General features: G+C 39.1%; 1 protein-coding gene across 3 annotated transcripts in view; it reads right to left on the bottom strand.

Moving 5' to 3' along the window:
• Nucleotides 1–202: 202 nt before the first annotated feature.
• acot7 (acyl-CoA thioesterase 7) overlaps nucleotides 203–20356 on the bottom strand; it is a 91724-nt gene continuing 71570 nt past the window's right edge. Inside the window, exons 9-10 of one of the 3 annotated variants that reach the window (XM_053624548.1) lie at nucleotides 17843–18027; nucleotides 203–754 (exon numbers count right to left, since the gene is read on the bottom strand). In XM_053624548.1, coding sequence (XP_053480523.1) covers nucleotides 656–754; nucleotides 17843–18027 — 284 coding nt within the window. In that variant the 3' untranslated portion in view covers nucleotides 203–655. The remainder of the gene's footprint in view (nucleotides 755–17842; nucleotides 18028–20356) is intronic. The other 2 variants (XM_053624551.1, XM_053624550.1) reach the window with 2 other exon arrangements.

The raw sequence follows: 20356 nt of genomic DNA on the forward strand, positions 1-20356 counted from the left end.
TCTCTATAGAAAGAAATATTGAACGAGAGGCTGTTGAGAGAACGACTCCTTATAGCTCCTATAACATAAGTGATAACAGGAACTTATGTCTGGCTTACATACCAGAGCATTATCCCGTGAAATATTTACCTTAATAAATATAAAATGGAATTGTTGTCAAACTGCAGTTGTATAAGAAAAACACTCAGGCCACATCACACCACCCAGTCGTTGATTATTTTCCTGTAACAGAGCACCTTGTTATGTTTTATCCCTTATTTATTGGAGTTGTATAAATTGTTGGCTGGCCATTACCATCACTACAAATTGTATTACAGATAGACATGCGCAAGTTGTTATTAGTGCATCCTTTTTATTATTACACAGAATGATCGAAGCACTTCATAAATAGATCTCTTCAGACATAAGATTTATATAATATAATACTCTGTTCCAACGAATATCTACATACACAAGGTGCTTTGGTATGCAGCAGCGAAACAACAAATGGAAAGCATTAGTGGAAAGTACGACGTACGTAAAATATTTTCCCCCCTTTTCATCCACTCAGCTACATAAGATAAGAGAGGCTTGTATTTTTTAACTGAGACTTTGGACAATGTTCTACTGGAATATTCTGCTACACTATCATATTATGCTCAGGTACTGAGGGGCATCATTGTTTCTGTTCCTTCTCCGCCACTCTCTTCGCCTTGTTTTGAAGATACCGAAGTTTTCCTTCTTCAAAACGCTTCTGCTCCGCTTCACCTTCCAACTGCAGAGAGACACAGAGAGAGAGAGAGAGAGAGAGAGAGAGAGAGAGAGAGAGAGAGAGAGAGAGAAATTACTACTTATAGTACATGCACACAGATGTGAGACAGTGAGGTTTCCGGTAACACTTCATTTGAAGGTCAGCTTATGATATTTCTAAATCAAGCTGATGGATGATGTGCTGGTTGCACTTATAATCAGGATGAAACTTTAAAAGCTGCATGTAATATATGATTATGCTTTAAACGTGGAAGGGTTGACACACAAATTCAGACTACCAAATCCAATGTCTTTAAAACAACCTCAAATTAAAAGTTCAGCACACTTGGACTTGGGCACACACAGGCAGTGAATGTATGAGAATGTGTTGAAAATGTCGACACTGCTATGAAAACTGCAAGAAATTGAAAGAAACCTGTCAGAAATGTCACCTTTATGGTGATGCGGGCGAAGTTCTGCACTTTTCTAGGACTCAGACACGGAAAGCCCGGAGGCACTAAGGAAATATTGCAGCCCAAAATAAAACAGCACTGGCGTTTTGCCAATAAAAGCTAAAAGAACGACATATACACATCTTTCACATCAGGAGTTGAAGTGTATAAACAACCCCTGATAACATTACAACTATATATATATATATATATATATATATATATATATATATATAAATATATATATATATATATATATATATATATATATATATATATATATATTTTTTTTTTTTTTTTTTAACAACTATACATACAGTTGCAATCAAAATGATTCAACCCCCATTGCAAATCAGTTTTATTGATTGCAAAAAAAAATTGCAAGGAACAAATCAAACAAAAGCAATTGAAATAGTTCAACACAAGGAATGCTTCAAGTGGTTTCCCCAAATTTCTCCAGTTTCAAAATTATTCAACCCCTCTAATAGAATCCTTCACAACAGCACAAATATGCAAAACAGTTGTTGTCTCAAGCACACCTGATGCAACTAATCAAGGGCTTCGTTAGTTGCACCAGGCATGCTTGAGCTGGAACACATGAAATACCTGAACTGTCTAGAGGCAGAAAATGTATGAAATACCTGGACGGGGCAGAAAAATGATGCTATCAATGGCTATCAAGCAGATTTCTGAGAAGGCAGGTTGTGGAAAAACACTCGAGTGAGCACAGTAAGGCATGTACTAAACGTTGAAGTTTTCCATGCCAGAACTCCAAGACGTACACCACTACTGACCCAAAAGCACAAGAAAAGTCGGCTCCAAGTCATATAAATAAGTCACAGATGTTTTGGGATCCTGTTCTGTGGAGCGATGAAACAAAACTGGAACTTTTCGGCACGATGGATCAGCGGTATGTCTGGAGAAAGAAGAATGAAGAAAGAACACTCTGCCTACAGTCAAGCATGGTGGTGACTCAGTGATGCTCTGGGGCTGCTTTGCATCCTCTGGCACTGAAAACCTTCGGTGTGTGGAAGGCAAGATGGATTCAGTGACGTATCAGGAAATCCTAGGAGGAAACTTCATGCCATCTGTGAGGAAGCTGAAGCTTGGGTGTCATTGGACCTTCCAACAGGACAATGATCCCAAGCATACCTCAAATTTCACCAAGGTTTGGTTGCAGCATGCAAACCCAAGACTATTACTGAACTGCAGGCCATTGCTCTTTAGGAATGGGTTCCTCAGTAACACTGCCAGAAGCTATGCATCTCGTTTGCAGCAGGTCATAACAGCAAAAGGGCGCTCTACTAAGTGCTAAAGATGCTTGCCATGAAGGGGCTGAATAATTTTGTGACTGGAGAAATCATTATAAGTTGCATTTTCAGTTGAATTTAGGGAAACCACTCGAAGAATTTGTTGTGTTGAATTATTTCTATTGCTTTTGTTCATTGCAAACAGCTGAAAGTCTGTAAACTTTGACAATAAACCTGATTTGGAATGAGGGTTGAATAATTTTGATTGTAACTGTACAATGATCAGCCATAACATTAAAACCACCTGCCTTTGTGCCACCAAAACAGCTCTGATCCGTCGATGCATGGACTCCACAAGACCTCTGAAGGTGTGCTGTGGCACCAAGACGTTAGCAGCAGATCCTTTAAGTTCTGTAAGTTGCGAGGTGGGGCCTCCATGGATCAGACGTGTCTGTCCAGCACATCCCACAGATGCTTGATCGGATTGAGATCTGGGGAATTTGGAGGACAAGTCAACACCTTGAACTCTTTGTCTTGTTCCTCAAACCATTCCTGAACAATTTTTGTAGTGTGGCAGAGCACATTATCCTGCTGAAAGAGGCCACTGCTATTAGGGAATTCCGTTGCCATGAAGGCGTGTACTTGGTCTGCAACAATGTTTAGGTAGGTGGTACGTGTCAAAGTAACACCCACATGAATGCCAGGACATAAAGTTTCCCAGCAGGACATTTCCCAGAGCATCACACTGCCTCTGCTGGCTTGTCTTCTTCCCATAGTGCATCCTGGTGCCATCTCTTCCCCAGGAAAGCGATGCACATGCACCTGGCTGCCCACATGATGTAAAAGAAAACATGATACATCAGACCAGGCCACATTCTTTCATTGCTCCATGGTCTAGTTTTGATGCTCGTGAGAACCTGAAGTTTTGGAGATGCTCTGACCAAGTCGTCTAGCCACAATTTCTTCCTTGTCAAAGTCGCTCAGATCCTGCTTCCAACACATCAACTTCAAGAACTGACTATTCACTTGCTACCTAATATATCCCAACCCTGGACAAGTGCCATTGTAATGAGACAATGAATGCTATTCACGTCACCTGGCAGTGGTTTTAATGTTATGGCTGATCGGTGTATAGCATCTTTGTATGCAAAGAGCTGAAAGGTCAGTGTCATGTGCGTCAGTTTTCTATTTTGGTGAATTGTTAGTGGTATAAATATTTCAGATTTCCTCACAATGACAAACTGAGATACCAGTATATCATTATACCACTAATCCATTTCAAGAATTTTTTGTGTTTTGCATAGTGGTTTGGATCTCACTTTGAAAAACAAAGCCAGCATGGATGTTTTATGTACATTATGATCATTCCCACCAAATAGGGATGATTATTCCAACATCCACACTACATTATGCACAGTGATACTTTTCATGTTGTTCCACTAAGCTGTGAATTATGCATCTGGAGTTATGCTGAAACAAGATTTCAACTCAGGAGGAACCCACATTTGTCACTTGAAGATTGGAACCCTAACCCTAACCCTCGGGTTTCTAGTTTTGTAGCCCATCTGCACAACATTTGACATGTCCTGAGTTCAGAGATGCTTTTCTGCTCATCACAGTGGAAAAGAGTGGTTATTTGAGTTACCGTAGCCTCCTTGTCAGCTCAAACCAGTCTGGTCATTCTCCTCTGACCTCTTTCTTCAACGAGGCATTTTCATCTGCAGAACTGAGGCTGACATGATTTTTTTTTGTTGTTTTTCACACCATTCTGTGTAAACTCTTGAGGCTGTTGTGTGAAAATCCCAGGATCAGCAGTTTCTGTAATACTCAAAAAAGACCATCTGGCACCAATGACCATGCCACAGTCAAAGTCAGAGAGATCACTTTTTTCTTTTCATTCTGATGATTGATGTGAACTTTAACTGAAGCTCTTGACCTGTATCTGCATGATTTTATGCATTATGCTGCTTCCTCATGATTGGATGATTGGATGACTGGATAATTGCACGAATGCACAGGTTTTCTGAATAAACTAGCCAGTGAGTGTATATTCTAACATTAAATTTAATGGAGGAAAGGCACCATGGGACATATTTTTTTTATTTGTGCACTCGTATAAATCACAATTAGATCGTTGAGATGAGTTTTTTGAATAATTAAAGAATTTTACATGATTTTTTTTAATCAAGACCCAAAGTGATAAAACACTGTATGCCATGTACTATGAATGTCCTGTCCTATAACATAATCCCTAATCTGGACTACAGGGAGAAATCATACCATGTCTCTTCTTTCTCGTTTAAAGAAGTTCTACCATGGACATTTATAAGGTCTATAACATCAGTTTTGGAGCTGAATTAATCCCACATGTTTCTTTCCTGTTTATAAATGATTTGAGTGTCATTCATAATCACCCTCACTTAAGGGAATGTGAAATTACACAATCTAAAAGATGAAACAATGCTGCTTAATTCTGGACAGTAGTTTTTCATAGCTGCCCTCTGAAGCATGGATATTCTCATCATTGGCTATAGGTCACTAGGCAGTCATGCGCAGCAGTGGCAGATGGCAGGAAACCTCCAGGAAAGAGCTGTGCAATGACATATCAAGCAGCCTTTTGCATGAGGACAGTGGCCTATACGAATCTCTTGATAAACGAATCTCTATTTTGAACGCATAAGTGAAAGTGTTATTAAATATATACAGAACAGACACAGATGATAAGTATGTGTGATAAGCAGTTTATGCCAACTCGGAAACCATAAATACACAAGATAAAAGATTGACATATTTGGCCATTTTTATCATTGTATGTTAACAATAAAACAAATTAACACCAAAAGCCTATGCTGTACAGCCAAATACGAGTCTGGGCATTACTGCTAGAAGCACTTCTGCTTTAAACAAAAGGAGATTAGCTGTTGCCAAGCTGGTTGCCTGGAGCAGAAGATAGGTGAACTCCCCTTTAATATCAAAGCTCATCAGAAAAAAACTCTCCATCCCACGCTACTGCAGCAGTAAACAACAAAAAAAAAACTTGAATGAGACGTACATCAGATTGGAGAAAAAAACAATGTGATCTTTGTGATGACAACAATGTGATCTCAGTGACTTTGATCTCAGTGACTTTGACCGTGACATGGTTGTTGCTGCCAGACAGGCTAGTTTGAGTATTACAGAAACTGCTGATCTCCTGGGATTGTCACGCATAACAGTCTCTAGTGTTTACCCAGAATTGTGCAAAAACAGAAAAACAAAATGAAAATGTCTTGTTGAGAGAGGTCAGAAGAGAATGGACAGACTGCACTCAGGTCTCCTTTGGTGAACAGTGGACTAGCTCAACAAACAGACTTCATATAAAAACCATAATGAACTTTCTTTTACTTTCACACTATCCGTTGTTACCCAGACGAGGACGGGTTCCCTTCTGAGTCTGGTTCCTCTCAAGGTTTCGTCCTCATATCATCTTAGGGAGTTTTTCCTTGCCACCGTCGCCACTGTCTCGCTCAACAGGGATAAATTCACACACTTAAAATCTGTATCCTTTATTTATATGTTTCTGTAAAGCTGCTTTGAGACAATGTCCATTGTTAAAAGCGCTATACAAATAAAATTGAATTGAATTGGTTTGAGCTGACATGAAGGCTACAGTAACTCAAATAAGCACTCTTTTCAATCACGGTGAGCGGAAAAGCATCTCATACCACACAGTACACCGAACATCAAGGCAACTACTGTACAGTACAGTGGGCACAGCCTCACCAAAACTGGACAGTTAAAGATTGCAAAAACTGGAATACCCTATAGATCGGTAGATTTATTTTATCTTAAGATACATACATAGCCTACTAATGCACATTTCAAACACAGGCTTGGCAGGTTGTGGTTTGCTACTTGAAGTAACCTGATGTTGAGTAATTTTCTATAACAGAAGCTCTGACAGAAGTACCATTTAAAACAGAGGTTTTATTCCATGCGCGGTACCAAAGCTTACAATCACAAGGGTTGAAATGCTTACAAGTTCAGGCTAATTAATCCTTAATGTCATCGACGAAAATACTGAACCCAGTGGTGAAGGTGGTGAAGGTGGTGAAATGTCTTTAAGATTATAAATACAGTTATATTCTTTAATAGTTACTTAGACCATTTAGTGAGCAGGATGAGTAAAGAACACAGCTTCTGTGACAAAGTACTTGTCCTCTCATCTTATCTTTAGAGTCAAGCTGCATATGTGTGACAGTCATATGCCAAAAAGAGAAAAGTCTCCTCTTTATCCCATGCTCTCTCGCCTTGTACACAGCATCATCTGACCTTGAAGGAAATTCATCTGGGGCCACAGGCTGCACTGCTGCTTGGGAAATGCAGGTCAGCCATGATTGTCTTGAACAAATTGAATTCTGTTGGCGCACAGTGCACTTTAGACAGGGGAAATGCCTGGCATTCTTCAGAGGCTATGTGTGTGTGTGTGTGTGTGTGTGTGTGTGTGTGTGTGTGTGTGTGAGAGAGAGAGAGAGAGAGAGAGCGAGAGAGACACTATCACTTATGACAGTTGATAGGAAAGTGAAAATATCATCTGTTAAAATTCTGATTAAAATCAAAATGGAAATTAAATAACTGGGCTGGTAAATGAGGCTGATAAAAGTGTAAATAAACACTTTGGTGGGCTGGTGTGGTACAACCTGATGCAAAGAAGAGTTACTGTTACCACCTTGAAGTTTGTTTTCCTAGAGCAGCACATCCCAAATTGATTTATTCTTCTTAAACCACAGTTGGATAACTGCATGAACAAGCAGGGGTACCGGTGTTCCTAATAAAGTGGCCGGTGGGTTTATATACTCTATCTCTATATCAGATTAAATGATATGATTGGATCTGCTGTGAGAAACTGCAAAGCATGAAAAAATTTGATTTGTAATAACCCACAAGCTTCACACAAGCAAGCCCATATTATCCAATTGTACACTTAATGAGATTTTGGTGCTCAGTGTCAGGAGATGCCACAACACTGTTTCATACTGGTTACTGAACATTAAGAGCAACCGTGGCCTCGGCTTCAGATTATTTCCTTTACTGATTTCTCTACATGATCTTGCTTTGTGGTGTAACATACAGTCACTCCAGGAATTTGTGATTTTGCGATCGCAGAAATATTCGCAGGAGCTTGCAATTTTTCAAAATTAATGCAGATTTTCCGCAGATTATGGCCAAGACGCGTCATGTGACGTCATCAACACGCATTCAGCCAAAGCCCCCTTCCATGTCGAAAACGTGTACAGCTAAAAGGTCTCATTTACCAACAAACATCAATTTGACAATTTTGTGCAATTGCAATTTCGCCAACTCAAGTAGTTTTCCATAAAAAAAGCACACAAAAAAACCCTCTGCAAATTGCATGGCAAATTCTGAAAAAAGCTGCAGCAAAATCAAAAAAACACTACGAAACCCTGTATGGACTGACATTGTTAGTGAGCAGTGCTAAGACTAATGGTGTGGTTGAGAAGCATACCAATACACAGAGCTTTTTCTGCAGCCGAAGTGTCCCCGAAGCGCAGATAGTTGCCGTGTGGCCTCACAGCAGGACAGCTTGTTTTCTGTTGCACGGAACAGGTTTGGAATCAGCGAGGGTCACCTGACCCGGTGCCACATACAAATTCACACCAGATAGAACTGACGCCGAATAGCCCTGACTATTAATTAGGGCAATGGATGTGGTTCTGGGAGGGGTCCTGTGGAGGACATAATCATCTCTTGCCGCAAAGCCCCTGAGCCTTTTGGCTCCTTAATTACACAAATTAACGCAGGAAGCCGCTTCAAATGAACCAACAGCCCCAAAGTGGCAGCTTTATTCAGTCACAGAGGCATTTAATCCAACACTGATTTGCAGAGATTCCTGGAATGCAATATGATGATTATTATGCTTTTATAAAGGTAATAAGTACACACAGCAAATGTAGGGAAAGACGTGAGCAAGCTATCGTAACCAAGCCGATCATTATCATCTGTAACGGACCACAATAAATCAAATACAAGATTCAGAGTCATTTAAAAAAAGCTTTAAACAAACAAACAAACAAACAAACAAAAACGGATCCTGTGACTATGCTTAACTGAATGGGTTCCTGGAACCCATTTTTGAGAACCATGGGTTTAGGTTTCCTGATGATTCACCCTGGATTCAGAATATTTATTTGGGCTTTTCTCTCTTTTTTATTATTATTATTTTTTAAACTGTACCTTTATCATAGAACCGTACTGTCATTGAATCTTTCCTACTCTTCTTCAGATTTCTACATTTTGTCTACACTCCTTGATCACTATTCTTGATCCTCCATCCATCCATCCATCTTCTACCGCTTACTCCTTCTTCAGGGTCGCGGGGGAACCTGGAGCCTATCCCAGGCAACACTGGGCACAAGGCGGGGTACACCCTGGACAGGGTGCCAGTCCATCGCAGGGCACAATCACATACACACTCACACACCCATTCATACACTACAGACACTTTAGACATGTCAATCAGCCTACCATGCATGTCTTGTCATGTTCATGGAACGGATGTTTGTGCTCCATTTGTCCTTCCTTTTACATTTTGAGTTCTAGGTGTTGTATCTTTGGAATACCTGATGGAAATGCACCAAACTTTAATCAAATTATCCATCGAATGTGTTGTCTATTGCTGGTTTTTAGTTCCTATACTTCAAGCATTGACTGCTATGTCATCTAACCCATGCTACTTCACTATAATTACTGGAATAGCCTACATAAAATATGCCATGTTTATACCCTACTGCTTCTGGCTTCCATGTGTTACAATCCTGTCTGTTTGACCCTTGTAGGATAGATCAGGTTCTGAATAAAAGTGCATGTGCATCACAATTCTGAATGCCTGAAAAAAGGAATATTATTTAGTCACGTACACAATCACACAGAGAAAGCAGTCTAACTAAGCCATTAAAACCCTCAGAGGAATTTCTGGATCAGCTCTTGCCGGGAAAAAAAGGCTTTTATGCCAAGGGTGACTAATTAGTCTAATTAAAATAAGAAAGACATTTTTAAATCACATTTAATGAATAGTCAAAAAAAGAACCACAAGTGCTGTTGTATCTGAAATCAATGCACTGTCTAATACATGCTTATGAATATCGTATTCAGCGATCAGTGCTGTTGAAAACCACGAATCCAACGAGAACATGTACAGGGCTTTCAAATCTAGTGCATCTGGTATAATCCATACGAAAAAAAACATGCCATATATATGGTGTCATATAATCAATGGATATGTTACTTGAATGCCCCAGACGATGCATTCAAAGTTTCCCCATCTGCGACTGCAACCACATAATAAGTAACATTCTCAATGCAATGCACTCTTTTCTTAGAGCTACTGAAAGTGTCATACAAATTAAAACACATCATCTTGCTGCACATGGTCTTGGTTACACCAGAATATTTCATTCAGGCAGATCTACTAGTGTTAATCGTCTTCATTTTTCTCTCTTGCTGGTCTTTCCAGCTTGTCCTGACATTTGTAAATGTCATAACAATTGTTTTCTTTTTCACTCTTAAGCACAGGAAATCCAAATTAGGGACTGTATTCAGAGTGACAGGATAATAGGGCCATATGAACAAAAACATCATTTTATTAAAGACTCAAATTAGAGAATAGCGCCTCATAAATAGCCTACGTCCATGCACACGTTATGATTTCATGACCTCGATTTAGTATCTAAGTGCAAGTAACTGTTGGAGCACAATATAGAAAAAATAAAATGCAAAATAATGCGTGTGCTGGATCAAGTGCTATTTTATCATCTGCTGAACAATTATGGTAAAAGCCATATTGTTAAAACAAATTTGCACTAATTAATTACAATTAGGACTATTCATGCAGCAAAATATTGACAATATGCTAGACTGCTATTAGATGTTTCTTTCAATGCTTGCCATCTTGTCACTCATATATCTGGATTTTAGTCTTTTTAATGGTTCAGTTTAAAATTGTCTCCTGCTTTTATGTTACAGCAAGTAATATCAAATGAAATATGTAATGTGTACATGTAATATGTAATACAGTCATGTGAAAAAATAAGTACACCCCATGTCAAATAGTTTTTTGACATATTTGGAAAAGCAAACATTTGATCCTCTTTGAAACAGTGTCTATTAATAAAGGCGTTACACTCAGACACAATCAAATGACACAGAAAATTGACATTTTGTAGTCATTTTCACAATTTAAATGAACAAAAAATACAGATCAGTCACATGGAAAAAAGTAAGTACACGATTGGGTATCAGTGATCAGAACCTGCTTAGGGAGTGCAGGTGGAACCTGTCTTATTTTAAACTGTCATATCTAGTGTCTGGTGTTCCTTTTGTTATTAATGTGCGTGGTGTCATCATGCCAAGATCTAAAGAGCTCTGTAAGGCCTTCAGAAACAAGGTTGTGGATGCCTATGAGTCTAGCAAGGGATTTACAAAGATCTCCAAATTATATGAAATACATCATTCCACTGTAAGGAAAATCATCTACAAATGATGCGGATTTCAAATGGCTGGCATTATCTCCAGGACTGGCCATCCCAGCAAATTCAGCCCAAGAGCAGACCGTCGGATGCAAAAAGAAGTCTCCAAGAACCCCAAAATTTCATCACAGGATCTGCTATTAAGTCTTACAACTGTTGGTGTCAAAGTGCATGCTTCTACAATCAGAAAAAGATTACACAAATTTGACCTGCATGGGAGACATGCCAGGAAAAAGGCTTTGCTGTCTAAAAAGAACATTAGAACAAGACTACAGTTTGCAAAATGAACATGTAGCCAAAGACCAGACCTTTTGGAACAAAGTGCTCTGGACAGATGAATCAAAGATACAGTTGTTTTTGGCCACAGTAACAGCAGACATGTTTGGCGCTGACCAAAGACAGCTTTTCAGGAGAAGCACCTCATAAGAACTGTGAAGCACGGCGGTGGAAATGTTATGCTTTGGGGTTGCTTTGCTGTTTCAGGGACTGGACAGTCATTGATTCAACTATGAATTCTGCATCATATCAAAGAGTGCTTGAAGATAATGAGAGGCCAACTGTACAAAAGTTGAAGTTGTACTGAAAGTGGACCTTTCAAAAGGATGATAATCCTAAACACACTAGCAAATCCACAGAGGAATGGATCAAAAAGAAGAAATGGACGGTTATGGAATGGCCTAGACAAAGCCCGGATTTGAATCCCATTGAAATGTTGTGGGGGGATTTGAAAAGGGCAGTATATGCAAGAAACATCTTGCAACTGAAAGAATATTGCATGGAAGAGTGGTCAATAATCCCAGCAAGCCGATGTCAGAGACTGGTGGACAATTATGCAAAACAAGAAGTTAATTCTGCTAAAGGGAGCAATACTAGCTTCTGTGGCCAAGGGTGTACTTACATTTTCCACAGAAGAATATCACATCTATTGATATTTCTGTTGAATAAATGATTGAAAAAGCTCATTTTCCTTGTTGTTTTGTTCAAGTATAGCAACTTCATTAATAGGCACTGTTTCAAAGATGAGCAAATGGTTGTTTGTCCAAATATGTCAAAAAAGCCAACAATTTCCATGGGGTGCACTTATTTTTTCACACGACTGTATGTACAATGTAATATGTACATTATGTAATATCAAATGTAATATAACAAGCTCAAATTACATTTGGCATTACAGGGAAAAGAATAGATAGGCTTCTTTAGTCTGCATTTTCTACCCCAGTTGCTGTTGGGTTTGAAATCAAGTGCTTGGGTTTAAAGACAGTGGTCTTGATGCTATTGAAATTCCCTGTTTTGGACAATTCTACTAAAGAAAAATCTCGCAAGCACGCACTTGATTTGCATAATCTGAATGTGGCGGCAAGAAAATTGACTTAAGAGTGTGTGTAACCCAACTCTGAACACGAGTAACTTTCCCTATGTCTCTATTGACTGTATGTATCACATACAGCCCAGAATGTTCACGTTCATGTGGATGATTTTTAAACTTCCACATCAATTTATTTATTTCTTTTCTGGACAGAAGTATAACAGATTTTGAGACTTAGCTGGTCTATTCCATAAAGATATTCTCACAGAAGGCTGCCTCGGTCACATTATAAAGACGTTCTTCCACGCGTCTGTATCCCTTTATGGGAGTATAGTAGTTTCATGTAATGACGATCTGCTTACAGTAAGGTGATAACTTGCACAGTGATGGAGAAATGCCAAATGCTCTGGACTGTCTTAGCATTCCCACTGCTGAAGCCTTTCTCGCCTGCCAAATATCAATACTGGCACAGTAGCACTAAATAATGAAAGGCAGGGTAGAATAAAAAATAAAAAAATGTACCTGGATATAAATTTTAATATGGTCTTATAAAAGCAGGACTTGCAGCTTCTGTTGTTGAAACGTAAGAAGAAACAGTGTTTTTGAAGCAAATTTTACTAAATTAAATTAACTTTTCCAGTGCTGGTGGCAGGCTTGTTCCTAATCTCATGATGTAATGTGTATTTCCAATACCAATCATCTGTCCATATGCATGCTTTCCTTCATAACATGTTCTCGAATGACATAATTAAGATGATTAAAAATATGAAAATTATTTAATGGCAAATATACTACAATATAGCTTTATATGTGCACAAAATGAACTAAAATTGCCTCTCTGATTATAAAACGTCATGGCAGCAGCACTGCAATACATAATGTAGGGAATCAGCGCACACTTTAACCTCATAGTGCATACACACCGCATGAGCTGTGCCTAAAAATAAACGTGAATTTCACTTCGCGGCCCAGAGGTTGCTACGGTAACGCAACTTGTTCCATGCACAAGGGACCAGATATGCCAATCGGTAATGGGTCCTGAAAACATGCTGACTAAAAGGAAGAACAAGAAGAAGTTTTCTGCTTTTTTCTTCCTCGTTCTCATTTCTCCATCATGCCTTGTTGTTAAAATGCTGTCCCGAGGAGAGCTTGATTATAATGCTGGCTGTAAAAAGGCACAAGCGCAGCCCTTCTGAGTGATCCCTACTGTGTTTCTGTGCTCTAACCATTCTGTGCATGTGGCATTTGAGGTTAGCTGGGTTGCCGTGACCTCCCTCTATTACTCTATCCTTTTCTACCCAGAGGGCTGCACTGCGATCCATCCTTGTACCCATCCCCCTCCCTTCCACTCATCCCACAGTCTCCCTCTATGAAGCGCTAAAACGGGAAAGGCTAAAAATAAACCTGGATCTTTCACTTGCGAGGGTTGAAAAGCACCTGAAGTCAAAAAATAGCTGCTGCAGCCTCGTAAATGTACTATTTATAATCTGGAGCACACTTACCAATGGCCACGATATGACAAGCTCAATCAAAGGAAGGGTGCTCAGCCAGTTTCCACTCTGAAGTATAAAGGCCTCTAGGGAATATGCTTTTAGATGCAGTGTTGTACATCTATTTTTATACCAATTGTGTGTTTAGAACTCAATCTGCACATGCATCGCCGAGCAGTGTTTCATGTGCTGTTTTAATATTGCACATTGTGGTCACTCTTGATTTGGATCAGGGCAGGGATGACACACACAACTACAAAGCCTACCGACATAATGGTTCAGTACTTGGTATAAATAAGATCAGAAATTTGGCTACCTGTAACATTAAAATGACTTCAATTCTTTATGAGAGGCACAGTACCCTCCACTAATATTGGATATTACTCACACTTGGTAAATATGAGCAAAGAAGGCTGTGAAAAAATTGTCTATTGTTTAACCTTTTGATCTTTTGTTAAAAAAAAAATCACAAAAATACTCTGCTCTCATGGATATCAAACAATTGCAAACACAACACAGGTTTATAAAAAAAAAAAAAAATCTTTGTTAATTATAGGTGTGCAACAATTATTGGCATCCCTATGAATTCATATTAGAAAAATATATCTAAAGTATATTCCCATTGATATTTAAAAAATTTTTAGTACACCTGGGTGACTAGGAACAGGAAATTGTTCAACCATGACTTCCTGTTTCACAGGGGTATAAATATGAAGTAACACATAGGCCAAATTCCCTTAGTCATTCATAACAATGGGTAAGACCAAGGAATATAGCTGTGATGTGCGGCAAAAGGTTGTTGAGCTTCACAAAAAGGGGAGTGGCTATAAGAAAATAGCACAAGCATTGAAAATGCCCATTTCCACCATCAGGGCAATAATTAAGAAGTTCTAGTCAACTGGAAATGTTATGAATCAACCTGGAACTGGACATGTGTCTTTATTGTCTCAACGCACTGTGAAGAGGATGGTGCAAGTGGCCAAAAACTCTCCAAGGATCACAGCTAGAGAACTGCAGAAGTTAGTTGCATCTTGGGGTCAGAAAGTCTCCAAAACTACAATCTGAAGTCACCTACATCACCACAAGTTGTTTGGAAGGGTTTCAAGAAAAAAGCCTCTACTCTCATCCAAAAACAAACTCAAGCGTCTTCAGTTTGCCAGACACTATTGGAACTTCGAATGGGATCGGGTTCTATGGTCAGATGAAACCAAAATAGAGCTTTTTGGCAGTAAACAACAGAGGTGGTTTTGGCACACACAGAGAGGTAGCCAAATGGAAAAGTACCTCATGCACACGGTTTAATATGGTGGTGGCTCTTTATTGTTTTGGGGCTGTTGTTCTGCCAGAGGACCTGGACATTTTGTTAGGATACATGGCATAATGGTCTCTATCAAATATCAACAGATATTAAATGAAAACCTGACTGCCTCTGCCAGAAAGCTTAAAATGGCCCGTGGTTGGATCTTCCAGCAGGACAATGATCCAAAACATGCATCAAAATCAACACAAAAATGGTTTACTGACCACAAAATCAAGGTCATGCCATCGCCATCCCAGTCCCCTGACTATAAACCCATAGAAAACCTGTGGGGTGAACTGAAGAGGAGAGTCCATCAGCATGGACCTCGAAATGTGAAGGATCTGGAGAGATTCTGTATGGAGGAATGGTCTCAGATCCCTTGCCATGTATTCTCCAACCTCATCAGGCATTATAGGAGAAGACTCAGAGCTGTTATCTTGGCAAAGGGAGGTAGCACAAAGTATTGATTAAAGGGTGTCAATAATTGTTGCACACCGATATTTAACAAAGATATATATTTTTTAATAAATCTGTGTTTTGTTTGCAATTGTTTGATATCCATGAGAGCAGTTTGTGAATTTTTTTGAACAAAAGATCAAAAGTTGAAACAATATGGACAATTTTTCACAGAATTCTTTGCTGATATTTACCAAGGGTACCAATATTAGTGGAGGGCATTGCACATGATGGAAAACCGACTTGCATTAGCTCTTGAAACCAAGAGTTTTCACCAGTAGTCCAATGATAAAATAGACTTAGGTTGCAATAATATTGGCCTTTAAATAGACACACAGTTGGCCTAGTGTTAAAATATATCTCTAACAATCTGTCAAAAAGTATAAGATGTTGCTATTCACATTTTCTAACAAAATATGATAAATCTGTTATTGGCCAAAAGTATATGCACTGATCAGCCATAACATTAAAACCACCTGCCGAATATTGTGTAGGTCCCCCTTGTGCCGCCAAAATAGCTCTGACCCATCGAGACATGGACCCCACAAGAGCTCTGAAGGTGTGCTGAGGTATTTGGCACCAAGACGTTAGCAGCAGATCCTTTAAGTCTTGTAAGTTGCGAGGTGGGGCCTCCATGGATCAGACTTGTTTATCCAGCACATCCCACAGATGTTCGATTGGATTGAGATCTGGGGAATTTGGAGGCACCAAAGTCAACACCTTGAAAAAAACATGATTCATCAGACCAGACCACCTTCTTCCATTGCTCCATGGTCCAGTTCTGATGCTCATGTGCTCATTGTAGGCATTTTCGGTGGTGGACAGGGGTCAGCATGGTCATTCTGACTTGTCTGCAGCTACACAGCCCCATATGCAGCAAGCTGCAATGCACTGTGTTCTGACACCTTTCTATAATAGCCAGCATTAATGTTTTCAGCAATTTGTGTTACAGTAGCTCTTCTGTGGGACTGGACCAGCCGGGCTAGCCTTCGCTCCCTAAGCGGATCAATGAGCTTTGGTGCCCATGACCCTATCGCCGGTTCACTGGTTGTCCTTCATTGGACTACATTTAGTAGGTACTAACCACTGCATACCAGGAACAACCAACAAGAACTGCTGTTCTGGAGGTGCACTGACCCAGTCATCTAGCCATTACAATTTGGTCCTTGTCAAAGTCGCTCAGATCCTTACGCTTGCCCATTTTCACTGCTTCCAACACATCAACTTCAAGAACTGACTTAGACAAGAACTGCCTAATATATCCCACTGCTTGATAGGTGCCATTGTAACAAGATAAACAATGTTATTTACTTTACCTGCCAGCGGTTTTAATGTTATGGCTGATCGTTGCTTTTAATTATGCCTTAATAATATGCAAATATTTCTTACCAAAGTAAAGTAACAGTGAACATTTACTGTCTAAATATGTGTAGGCCAGCATCAGAAATATTAACATATGTCATATCAGAACTTTGGGAAACTTTATTAGGTCTCCGATTAACTGTATTTCTTTTCTTTTCTTTTTTTTAGCACAATGAGCTATAATGTCAGTCTGCACCCATTAAACCCAAACCAACCAAACATAACAGTGGATAAGTTGAAAATGAGTGATGGGTTCCTATGAAATCCAGCAAGTAATAACCCTGATTACTTTCATATGACATCAGGTTATGTGAAAAGAATAGACAAGCTTGGAACTCGGTAGGTGGCATAAAAGGACTGAAAATGAACATGGTCATCAGGTGGCTATGCTTTCACGTAGCCTCTGAGGTAACCTTGTCTGCAGAATACTGTCTGCTAAGTTAATAATGTAATAATTAAAGATATATTGAGGAGTAGCAATTTATTAATCAGAATAGAAAGCTAAATTTGGTAGAAAAAAATAGAAATAGTCGTCAGAAAAAAAGGTTAGTCACACAAAAGGGCTAGACAGCATAAGTAAAGATGTGTCTACAGTTAAGGTGTAAAGTTTTAACTGTGTCTACAGTTAAAATTTGCAGTATCCATATCTCCCCACAGTTGATTAAGTGGCCAAGCATATTCTCACAATCCATTCTACAGTCTGCGGAGAACCAGCAAATCACTAGCAAACCGTTAATGGATTAATGGAATCATAGAGCCAGAGGAAATTGTTATTAATGGGGTTTTGAAAGAAATGAATAAGCAACTGTGCTTTAATCCTCATAGGAATGCAGCACTAAAGCCAAAAGGGTCAAAGCGTATAATAAAGTAGGTTCGAGTCACTATTTTTCATCAGTGTGTCACACCAGGCACTTGATTAAGTGACTACTTAATCAAGTGACCACTGGGTAATAAAGAATTCTCATATCCTACCTTCAGGGGAGGCACAGGCAGCGGCTTGTTTTGTTTGTCCAGAGAAATGTAGGTGAAGAAGGCAGTGACAGCCCGATATTTCCCCTCCTCCGTGTCCGCCAACTGATCAGCATCCACAAACACCTCGATCTCCATTGACTTGTTACTAGTAAAAGTCATTCTCCCGGATACTGTGATCACACAACCTGCAGGGGTGCCACAGAGTCAAGCATTAGGCCAATTTATCTTCATGGCCATTGATTATTGAGAGTGAAATGTGTATGTTTGTTGCATGGCAGTGTCTGTTTCCCGGAAATCTGTTATGTAAGGAAAAAAACACGACCGGACATGCTGTTATAGGAAATCAATCAACGAAAGGGTGGTGTGATTATTTTACAATAACTGCATGTCTCAATATGTTTTCTTCCTATTATACCATAGCAATTTGCCAATGCTAGCATTATTTTTTTATTTATTAAAGAATGACACGTCATACTTTTTAATCCTTTTAGTTATATTGAATGTTGTGCAACATCTGCAAAACAAGAAGTTCATGTTATCACTTACACTATAGCAGCTGTAAACAGCTGCTCCCTCAGCACCTACTCTTTTTTTTTCTCTCTCATGAAAGTAATGAGGCAAACAAATGACAGCTTGCCGTGTTTCCAAAAGGCATCCTCCATCTAAAAGACTTTCATGTGTCATAAAAACGTACAGTTTGATTATTACAAATTGCTGCCAGTGGATTCTTCCAAAAATGCTAATCACAGAAAACGTCACCATATCCACAATTACATTTGTGTGACGTATCCATGATACAAGTCCTGATGTAACTTGTTACAATAGAAACAATAACGTATTAGAACGAACGCTATTATATAAACCTGTGATTTGTCTTGCAGGCTGCACTACTGTCCGAGCAACACCTTCTGACCAATCAGATTCGTGAACTCAACAGCTCTGTGGTGTAATAACTGGTAATGTACAATAAGGTGAGGACCACAGCGGAACACAGCCTTTTCATGCCAACATGTGCAGCCTGGAGACTTTGTAAAGCAGCAGACTTGCTTCAAACATAAACACATGGTCTTACTGATAAAATGTTATAGCCTTCAGCATGGAGAACCAGTGATTTTGTGCAGCTGGATTGCGACGTCATGTATGCGCTCTCAAAGGAGAGAGCATGTGTGGGAGCGCGCGTGTGTATCCTGACAACACTGTGTTCACTACCAGGAAAAAGCAGCCCCTTCCAAAACGCCCAATTACTGTTTGTAGCTTCACGGCTGCCCACTTTGATCTTATCATCCAAGGGCGTTTTTCCCCCCGTCCTTTTTCCCAAAGCATCACTTTGGCTCTTTTATTTTTCCATTACACAGGCCCCGGAACTAACTGCCCTGCGTCAGTACCTGCTCTGTGAAACACATCTCTGTATCTGTGAAGACACTTCATTACTGTATTGCACTTATAATGGATGCTGACTCCCATAAATATAAAAATATTCATTTAGTGGAGTGCTGTATAGAGTAGTGCATTAGCCAAATTAGAGCTTAAGATTCAGAATCACTACTTATAGTGCCTAAAAGAGGCTATTTCAAAGAATTTCAATAATGTCATTTAGGAGAGTAAAACACTTATATCTTTGATATAAGGAACATGATAGAATATGGTGTAAAGTATGTCTCGATATTTATTTCCATGGAAACTTGGAAGGAAGGGAGATGTTTTATATCTATAGCCTACATATAATGTAGTCTACAGGGTGTCCTAAAAGTCTCCATACGTCTCCATACACAAGAACTGACTTAGACAAGAACTGCCTAATATATCCCACTGCTTATGTATGGAGACTTTTATGGAGTACATACATATCCCACCCTATGTATGGAGACTTTTAGGACACCCTGAAGACTACATGATATGTAGGCTATAGATATAAAACATCTCCCTTCCTTCCAAGTTTCCATGGAAATAAATATCAAGACTTGGAGACTTTCGGGACGTATGTTTACTAGCACCATTTCGGATGTGCCTTTGTCAGTTGATGTTGATGGACGTCCACTTCTCGGTTGGTCCGCAACACTCCCAGTCTTTTTGAATTTATTAATAAGTTTAGAAACAGTGGCGTTTGTGATGTGCTCACCGTGTTTCCTGTTAGTCCATCGCATCTGAATCTGAATACTGTATCTGAATACATATACATACATACACACATACACACACACACATATATACATATACATATATATATATATATATATATATATATATATATATATATATATATATATATATATATATATATATATGTATATATGACGAGGGTTCTGTAAAATAAATTCCACGGCCCCCTTCAGCACAGATTTTATTTAATTAATACAATCAATCAAATCCAAGTATTCAGATATGTAGCTCATTATTATTCTAACCTGAATAATAGTACTTTGATTATTTATTGGACCCCTAGAGGTTTTTCCACCAACAAGTCAAGTTATCACTCAAACATGTTAAAAACTATTAACATATAACTACCATTCA

The sequence above is a fragment of the Ictalurus furcatus genome, chromosome 5 (assembly GCF_023375685.1).
Source record: "Ictalurus furcatus strain D&B chromosome 5, Billie_1.0, whole genome shotgun sequence".
Lineage (NCBI taxonomy): Eukaryota > Metazoa > Chordata > Actinopteri > Siluriformes > Ictaluridae > Ictalurus > Ictalurus furcatus.